The following is a 9,489-nucleotide window of genomic DNA, read 5'->3' as shown; positions in this document are numbered from 1 at the left end:
TTTCTATATAGTTATTTTATTAACATAACACTTTCGCATATATATTATTTATTTTTCTATGTAAATAATTTAAAATAATAATACAGATGTTGTTTGTCTCTTCACAACTATGAGAATATATTTGCAAATAATTATTTCAAATTAAAAGTAATATTATGCATCCTATCAAATATAAACTGTTCACGAAATGTTGCTTATTTCATTATGTATCCATATATGTTTTCGTTTCTCTTAAAAATGTTTTCGTTTCGTTAAATTATAATTAAAAAATGATATTTAACAAAGATGCCAATTACATATACACATAGCAATAAATGCTTTGGAATTGTATTTGAAACTGGAAAACAATAGAATGTATATATCTTCGACACAATATTTTTTTAAATTGTGGATGCAATTGTGATTAGCGTTTCAACAAAATACATACAATAAGAAGCAAGTTACATTTGATACAAAAATTTTAAGAATCGAATTTTTCCGCAATTAATAAAAATTGCGATTAATAAAAATTACAAATTGTTTGCGTAAATTTTTTACAGGAATGATAGCTCACTCTAACAATAAGTGCATATCTCTTCCATCAAGTCTCAATATGATCTAAATTAATAAAACAATTTAAATTTGCTTTTAAGTGTTATTAAATAAGAATTATACAAGTTTAATTGCATTTAATGGACGTACATCATCCCTACATGCATTTAAAGTACAATTTTTCTACATATTTGTGGCTTTTCGTAAACAATGTATTTCTATTTTACTTGAAAATGATATGACAATCTATTTTGATTTATAATATTCTTTGAGAGAGATGTGTATTACAAAAGATATCTTTATTTGTTCCAGAATGCAAAAACTTTCTGTATTCTTTCGTTGTACGGCTTTCCTGTAATTATAGCAGCGCGTTGTACTACTGAAACTTGCGAATTGCTTGAATTCGATGTTGCACTTTCTGTTTCGAATATCCTAGCCGTACGACTTACGTTTCCGGTAGGAAGAAATTTATCGCGATTGTGTCCGCTTAGTATCCTTGTGTCCGCATTCTCGTCGGCAACTGTAAAATTGTAAGATTTTAATCTCTTATTACTTTCATGATAAATATTACAAATAAATTTATATTTACACACACCTTTTTGTATGTAATTAGTTTCACACAAAGCTTTAGTCATGTCACTCTTTGTCATTGCTACCTTGTCATTGTCTGCAATAATTTCCGTGTCACAAAGATGAGTTTTTTTGCCTTGCACTAAATTTATTAAGATTCCTGCCGTCAAATTCTGTTGATTTTCGTCTTTTTTCAATGTTTGTTTGCCCTCTCGAGTGCGAGTCTCATGATCTATTTCTTTTTTGATAGTAGACACTATTCCTAGTTCATCTATTTGTAGCGGAGAAGTCACTAGATTCGAATTACAATCGTCTATTCCGGAATCATGCGAATTACCTCGAAATATTCTATGAAATGTCTGCGGTTTTGGAATCGTGTACTGCTCTATTTTAGAAAATTTATCGATTATTTCTTCATTACTTTTTTTATTCTCATTCGATACTAGAATTTCTAGATGCGATGTAACATTTTGTGGAATGTCTTCTATCTTTGATATTGATTCGATACCGGATTCCATTTCAGGTATTTCTTTTTCAATATTGATCTGCTTTGAAAGAGTATTCAAATTATTTTTTTCTTTCGTTGATGTCTTTTGTATTGTCACATTTGCTTCTGTTACTTCCACACGTATGGAATGCAAATTTGTCTGTGATTCTATCTTGGTAAAGTTTCCCTTCGTGCTCATCTCAATGTTTTCCGTTTCTATATCGACAGCAGTAGTATTGCTGATTGATTCAATTCCATCAGAATATTGTATCTCGATATTATCAAGTGATTGTTCAAGTGTAGGTGACGACTCCGCTGTTGTTGTGGGACTACGTCTACTATACGCCGATAGAATTGCCATTCTTCCCAATGCGCGAATAGCGTTTCCTGTTTTCTATTAAATAGCAACACATGCATACATTATAGATTTAAACGCATGCTAAGATTATTCGGAAAACCAAATCTAAACACAAAATCTACACAAAGAGCTATGCATATTAAATATTTGTGAATATTATAATTTACGAGAAATAAATTATCGGGTTAATAAAGCCTAATGTAAAAAACAATCAACATAAAAACACATTAGTCAATATTTTTAATGGTTTTTCATCTTTAATTGAAACACGCTATCTCAAATATTCTTTAATTTGAAGGTAATATTTACTAGTTAAAATTTTTTGTTATATTTTTTTCTCACTTTCTAAGTTCTTTCTAGTATTCCAAACAATAATAAGATTTCCACAACAAGTTTCATTGATACACACCTGCCATTTTCTTCGTATAATGAATTTCTTTAATTTCTCTGTTGGTAAGACTACTCTGCTCATAGCTGCAGTGTGTTGCACCATCCACGGATGTTCCAAACACTGTGTAGCCGACATGCGTAAGCTGGCAAAAAGCATAAAAGATTCAAAAGATTCAAGTCTATATGAATACTGAATAGTTTTCTAATGCAAGAAAAATATAAGAAAAAACCCACTCCTTTCGTTTAATGAGTAAGCCACTAATAAAATTCTTAGCGTCATTTGAAATGGCATCGAAAGCTTTGTCTTCTAAATCATAATCTGCTCGTGTAATATTAGCGAAAGTCTCAGCATCATTATCTCCCATGAACGGCGATAAACCAGTCAATCTATGTAGCATATCAATCAATTGGATATATTACTTAGAAATAATTATTTAAAAACAATACTTACAACACATAACAAATTACACCGACGCTCCACATATCCGATTCAATGCCGATCGGCTCGTAATTTATAATTTCCGGTGGAATAAATTCTGGTGTACCAAAGAGAACTCTGATCGGTGTATCAGACTTTAAAGTCTGAGCCAATCCAAAATCAATCAGTTTAATCTGATGAGAAGTTCGCGTACAACACATAATATTTTCTGGCTATAAGATAAAATAGAAACACTTTAGTTTATATATCAAACAAACAATTACAAACAAACTGTCATCCGTACAAACTGTCAGAACGCACTTTTAAATCAAGATGTACAATTTTATTTTGGTGCATATATTCGATTCCCTGACAGATTTGTCTCATAAAGAGAATACTGTCTCTTTCGGTTAAAATAAAATCGTCAGCTACTACTCTCTCAAACAATTCTCCTCCTGAAATACTAAAGGAGACATTTGAATATTATAATATTACTAAAATTATATTGAATATTAATATCATAAAAATTTTTTACTCTAATAATTGACTCTAATAGTCGGACAATCAATGTTAGATGTACTTACTATTCCGTAATTAGCACGGTTTCACGGGGGTATTCGTAAGCAGCAACAAGTAATAAAAGCTTAGGATGCCTTAATGCATTCATAATTTTAATTTCTTCACGGACTTGTTCACGATCTTTCGTTTTGATCGTTCTAACGAACTTGGCAGCAAAATTCACACCTGTCAGACGTTCGATGACTTTCTTGACTACGCCATATCGGCCTTTTCCTAATTCTTCCAGAACGTCGTATTTTTCGCCGAAAAATTTGCCTTCTTCTGGTATCACTATACGAGGTTCGAAACTTGGCTCAGATTTGTCTTAAAAAGTAAGATATTTCAATTAAATATTTAATGCATAAATTTTTAATACATATTTCTTAGAGAAAAACATCTAAGTACGACGGATAAAATGAAATATTAAAATTATAACAAAGAATATATATATATATATATATATATATATATATATATATATATATATAGTTTTAAGTTCGCGTTTTAAATAAAAAAAGAATAAATTATCACCTTCGTCTTTCTTTTGAAGCATCGTTTCTCCTTCTCTTAGGATTCTGACAAGTTCTGACTCCATGCTAGGATCACTGAGTCCGTGAATATTTTCAGCTCGAATACGAAAATAATAACTCTCACCCGGTATCACGGAATTCTTTTCAGTTGTTGCTACTGTATGACTCAGCGAATGACAAGACTCAGCGATTACCGTCCACGTGCTTTCACTGGCGCGTCTTGCTTCCACAGTATATCCGATCAGTGTACGACCTCCATCATAAGGAGGCGATCGCCAAACGATCGTAGTCTGACCATCGCTCAACTTTACACTCGGTTTATCTGCGAGAGGTTCCGGTGGACCTGTTAGTAGAAATCCAAATCTTTTTTTAGCGAGGAGATGTTTAGGCATTATATTTTTATAAATTTCGTAAATTCATCGTGTCAAAAAGAGTTTTAATGACTATTTATGACGCGTACTGTTATCTTATCAACAATTTATTTAAATGATGAATTTTATTGCGATGATGTTAATGAATTGTCAAACACAGATTTGAAGCGATCGTGCTTGTTTTGAAAAAATGCCATTACGTTATGTCGTTAAAATGTGCTGCAACACGTATATTCCGATGTCACGATATACGCATGTCTTTACTGATACTTGGGCGCACGGCGATGTCAAGGAAAAAGGAAGAAGAGGTGGAACTATGCCAGTGGAGGAAGCGCGGAAAGGAGGAATTATTGCGCGGCGTGTCACGTGAGATTGCCGTCTACCTTGTACGTAAGAAAAGAAACTGGACCGTGCAACATGCATTTATGCTCAAGGGACAATAGATGATGTCTGATCTTACAAATGTAAAAGATGTAAAATGGAGTTGATCGTAAGAAAATGTTCCTACTAATGTAAGTAAGATTAACGGCGCTGATACTCTCTCCGCGTAATTAAGTTTAATAGGTCAAAATCGAGTCGAATAATATCGAATCGTAGCCCATTAGTGTATCAGAAATTTTCGAATATGAGCAATTTCTTACGAAAGCAAACAATAATACAAACAAATAATTTACCTTCCACAGCTAAGCTAAAGAATCTTCGATCTTTGCCTAGTGAATTTTCTACCGAGATTTCGTATTTTCCAGCGTGATCATACGTCACGTCATCCAGTGTCAAACGAGATACACCGTCTCTGTTAACTATTCCAATCTTTTCGCCTGATCGTAATTCTCGATTCTTAAATTAAAATAAAAGTATTTTATTGTATGTCATATACTGAAATATGCAATCGAAGATATTGTCAATATTTAAGAATATAACACAGATAAAATTGATTTACACCAGCTGCGTATGTGGCTATATGACGAAAACTAAATGACACGAGAAGCAATCTACATATTTCGATTGGCTTTCTCAAAGTTTAAACATTTTGGTGGGGATTTTATGTATATTATAACAAGAAATTTCTCTCTCTCCCTCTTTCTCTCTCTTTTTCTCTCGGTATATTTCCCAGGGCCAAAGATAAGCAAACGATCATTTCGAATGATTAATTTCCGTGTAAAGATAGTCGTGTTGGTCCGTATTGTGTTATAACTTAAATATATTTAAATTTAACTGTTAAATTTAACTGATCGTATTGCATATAGGTATAATTTATATACGATGTAATTTATATACATTTAATAATAAAACAGATTGCCTATTGAAAATAGTCTTTTTTACAAGCAAAATTTGTTTATATTTATTAAATTAGTCAAAATAAATTTTTTTTTCTTTTGTTTAAAATCCGGTAAAATCTGTATTAAAAGCAAAAAAAGTAGATCTACCACTTGAAACCACTTGATCGTTGGTTCGGGATATCCTTGATAAATTGCTCTGAGTACTGCCGCGCTTCCTTTGATTATGCTAATATCAGTTGGTTCTTTTATTATAGTAGCTTTTATTAATCCTCGTAAGTATGATTCCATATGCTCGTTGTTCGATATAGGATCAATAGCTTGATGATAAAGTTCTTCTGTTTTCTTTACTGATGATAACTTTATGAAAGTATCATTTATATCTTCTTCGTTTAATGAAGATAATGATATTTGACTTTTCGAAAATTCCAAATTAGTATCTAAATTCTTCGTTATAATTCTTTGTACCGATAAGTCGTCCTCGATTCGAAATGTTTGGGTATCATTTGACACATTGTTAGAAATTTGTTTTCTTCTTGGTAAAGGAGAAACATGTTTAGTATATGATGCCGCACGCCGAAAAAATGAAGATGATTCGATATGCATTAGCGACTTTTCACGACGTCGCCAACATTTTAATGATGATAACTCTGTAATTTTTTCCAGCATGTCTAGATTAGTATTTATTAATGATAGTTTGGTATGTGCGTGAGTCTGAATATCTTCAGGCTTTGTCATGGCATTACTAAGATTGTAAAATGAATTTTGTAATTGCAGCTTGGCAATACAACTGATGGCTGGACCTTTTCTATTTATGGAAGCTGTGCATCGAATCACTCCTGTGTCACGTAATGATACATCTCGTATTCTTAAAATGCTAACATTGCTGTTTCTTTCAATCTTTAAACATATAAATAATGATTAGCAATTGACAATTAGCAAACGTGCTTAAAATATAAAAATTTATACATATCTTTTTTTATTTTACGTTACTTACTTTACACTTTGTGCTTTCTCGGGCATCTTTTCCATTAATTGTCCAAATAATATCTACAGTTTTTTCACACTGCACTCTGGCACAGAAACAAGCAATAGTGCCTTTAGCGGCGGTAACTGATAGCGGAGTTTTTGTAAATTGGAGTGCCAATTTGGAAACATTTTTGTAATCTATTTAAAAAAAAGACATAAAATTATAGTATTAAATAGGAAACGATCTAGTGACAATATTAAAAACAAAATAATAAAGACAAATCAGACCTTGAACAGCAAAAAGATTACTGCAAGAAGCAATACCGAAATCGTTTCGCACAATGCAGGTATATTCGCCAGCATCTTGTGGACGAACTTTAGATAATCTGAGAGCAACTCCACCATCTTCATATACAATGTATTTATAATAATCGTTATCAGGTAATTCACGACCATCCTTATACCAAATAATTGTGAAAGGAGGTGTACCTAATATAATAGGAAAAAAAGAAATTTTATTTTAAGATACTTTGACTACTGACTTTGTAATATTTATTCACTTAAATTTAATTAAATACAAATTTAAAGAATAAATTAAATTTTACCTATGACTCCAGTCTGAAATTCATGACAGTGATTTTCCATGACAATTGACTCTTCCGGTAACGATCGCAGAAATTGCGGTGTAGTCTTGTCTGCGAAAGGCGGATCATAAGAATCTAATACCGTTACCTGCAAATAACGTCATATGTTCACAGTTGAAGACATAATATAATACGAAAGACTTTAAAAGGACTGATTGAAGTTGACAAACTGTTAGCTTGTATTTTACATACTTTTACATAATTTTGTATTTACCTCACAAGTACTTCTTGTTGACCCAAGTATATTAGTCGCTATGCAAGTATATTCACCCGCATCACTGCCTTTTATTTTTGATATTTCCATTCTGGCCGTAGTGCCATCGAAATATCTTTTTATTCTAGAGGATCGTTCCAATGGTCGTCCGTTTCTAGATAAAATTTAGAATGTTATGATATTCGCCGATTGTTGCTGATTCATTGCGAATTGAAATCTCCATATTTTTACCTGTACCACGTTGGTGTTACGCTCGGCGTTCCTCTTACGCGACATTCCAATTGCAGACGACTATTTATTCTACTGGTAGTCGGAAGAAGACTCCGATCAAATATAGGATGTGTTCTAGGTGAAGCGCTTCTAGTTCTGATGGTTCGACTTGTTGTTTCGTATCGATCTTTTTAATATTTATAAATACAGTTTACAGTTAATATTTATAAATTAAAAAGATTTGTAAGATAGAAAGAAAATATATTTTCTATGAGATATATGTGTATACGTACTTATTACTTCAAGACGAGCACTGGCCTCAATTCGACCAAAGTCATTTTCTGCTATCACTCTATAGAGAGCCGCGTCCTCTCGCATTACATCGATGATTTCAAGTATCTTAATATCATCTCGTTCCTTGATGGAGATTCTTGCGCTCGGTGTTACAACGGTGCCATTCTTGTCCCATCTTACCCAGGGTGTAGGATGACCGATAACAGCGCATTGGAATCGCACGGTTTCGCCTTCTTGAACCAAGCGATTATGCGGCACCGCATAAAATTTCGGCGGACAAACTTTCGGTCTCTTCGACATGTCGTTTCGTGATAGAACTTGCGGTGATCTGAACTCACGTCCGTCTGAAAACAATTTTCGTTTGACTACCTATGACCGTTATTTAATTGTTTAATTTTATTCCTTTTTTTAAATATTTACAAAAATTAATTTTCCACTTTATCTTAAACTTACGCGAAACTGCCGGTGACAAGCTTCTGATTGGTGTTGATCGTGGTGTCGATCTCGGGGTCGATCCCGCTGATAGGAGACCCATCGGTCTCGTTAATCTTTGACTCAGTGTATTTTCTTTTCCCTCAGGTACTACAACATAGATATTAATGCAGATTATTACAATTTAAGAAAATTTCTAGCTCGAATCTTTGACAGATACAAGTCTAAGTATATGAGTCTAAGTATATGTTCTGTAGAAAATTAATAAATAAATAATAAATTCTTTATTCTTCATTAGTCATATCATTGCGCATCTTTGAAAATGATCGACAATTAGCATAATAAATAAGATGCATAATAAGAGAGAGATGTTCGCAATTCGCATCGCATTTTTATTTGAAATATTTTTGTTTTATCTCTTAAAAGTTATACTATTAGTGTATAAAATTACCGTCTACAACTAAACAGGCTGATGTATACGCTTTTCCAAGATCGTTATAAGCTACACACGTATATTCTCCTTCATCCTCAGGATAGACATGTTGGATACTTAATCGTGCTGTCTCACCGTTGAATTCAGCAGCGAAATCGCCCATCATAGCTATAATCTAACAAAAAATAATATTAAATGTCATTAACGTTTAAATTACTTATATGCGATATTATTAAGATTATTAATTATTATTTTCTTACTTTGCCTCCGCGTTCCCAACGAACTAAAGGCGGTTCTGGTGTGGCATAAACCTTACACTCTAGAGAGACAGCGTCGCCGTCACAACACCGAAGATCTTGCAACTCTCTCTTTATAATCGGCAGGGTCAGTATCTTTCTATAGAGTTTAATATGTTTTATTAATGGACAAGATAAATAGAAATGTATGCGTGCATGACTAATTGTAAGCTTTTGTAATTAATTATAATTAATTGTAAGCTAATAGCTTACCCGTGAGGAAATTTTTGCGTTTGTTCTTCTTTACCTTGACCTGAAAAAAATCATTTAATTAGATTTGTGCAACATAACGTAAATTTTCTTTGTGTCTTACCTTTGGCATAGATTTGCAAGGAAATTACAGCTTTAGCTTCTCCATGGCAGTTGCGAGCTATTACGGAATACGTTCCAGTAAAGTCAAGCTTAGCGTAAGGTATTTCCAATCGATATTGTGGTCCTGCACCCACCAGCCGAAAGTGGGGTGCGTCTTTGTAATAGTCGGGCTGCAAAATGAAATTTCTATAAAAT

General features: G+C 32.8%; 1 protein-coding gene and 1 long non-coding RNA gene across 7 annotated transcripts in view; one reads left to right on the top strand and one right to left on the bottom strand.

Annotated features, from left to right (window-relative positions):
* The window catches only part of LOC105424305 (uncharacterized), a 38,321-nt gene continuing 28,832 nt past the window's right edge, over positions 1-9,489 (bottom strand). For 5 of the 6 annotated variants that reach the window (XM_089072582.1, XM_089072583.1, XM_089072584.1 and 2 more), the window contains 21 exons: positions 9,296-9,464; positions 9,196-9,235; positions 8,947-9,082; positions 8,705-8,861; positions 8,275-8,403; positions 7,821-8,165; positions 7,549-7,714; positions 7,318-7,471; positions 7,065-7,191; positions 6,748-6,948; positions 6,488-6,657; positions 5,641-6,390; positions 4,888-5,050; positions 3,844-4,185; positions 3,339-3,636; positions 3,076-3,217; positions 2,788-2,987; positions 2,571-2,723; positions 2,356-2,479; positions 1,127-1,982; positions 1-1,051 (listed from right to left, as the gene is read on the bottom strand). In XM_089072582.1, coding sequence (XP_088928708.1) covers positions 831-1,051; positions 1,127-1,982; positions 2,356-2,479; positions 2,571-2,723; positions 2,788-2,987; positions 3,076-3,217; positions 3,339-3,636; positions 3,844-4,185; positions 4,888-5,050; positions 5,641-6,390; positions 6,488-6,657; positions 6,748-6,948; positions 7,065-7,191; positions 7,318-7,471; positions 7,549-7,714; positions 7,821-8,165; positions 8,275-8,403; positions 8,705-8,861; positions 8,947-9,082; positions 9,196-9,235; positions 9,296-9,464 — 5,043 coding nt within the window. In that variant the 3' untranslated portion in view covers positions 1-830. The remainder of the gene's footprint in view (positions 1,052-1,126; positions 1,983-2,355; positions 2,480-2,570; positions 2,724-2,787; positions 2,988-3,075; positions 3,218-3,338; positions 3,637-3,843; positions 4,186-4,887; positions 5,051-5,640; positions 6,391-6,487; positions 6,658-6,747; positions 6,949-7,064; positions 7,192-7,317; positions 7,472-7,548; positions 7,715-7,820; positions 8,166-8,274; positions 8,404-8,704; positions 8,862-8,946; positions 9,083-9,195; positions 9,236-9,295; positions 9,465-9,489) is intronic. The other variant, XM_089072588.1, reaches the window with a different exon arrangement.
* LOC148937541 (uncharacterized) lies at positions 4,586-7,070 on the top strand. The gene is made up of 2 exons (XR_016138325.1): positions 4,586-4,725; positions 6,268-7,070. It is a non-coding gene; the product is annotated as an uncharacterized LOC148937541 (long non-coding RNA).

The sequence above is a fragment of the Pogonomyrmex barbatus genome, unplaced genomic scaffold (genome assembly GCF_055798465.1).
Source record: "Pogonomyrmex barbatus isolate J1 unplaced genomic scaffold, ASM5579846v1 scaffold13, whole genome shotgun sequence".
Classification (NCBI taxonomy): Eukaryota; Metazoa; Arthropoda; class Insecta; order Hymenoptera; family Formicidae; genus Pogonomyrmex; species Pogonomyrmex barbatus.
The sequence above is the reverse complement of the archived record's forward strand: the minus strand, read 5'-3'. Positions and strand labels throughout refer to the sequence as shown.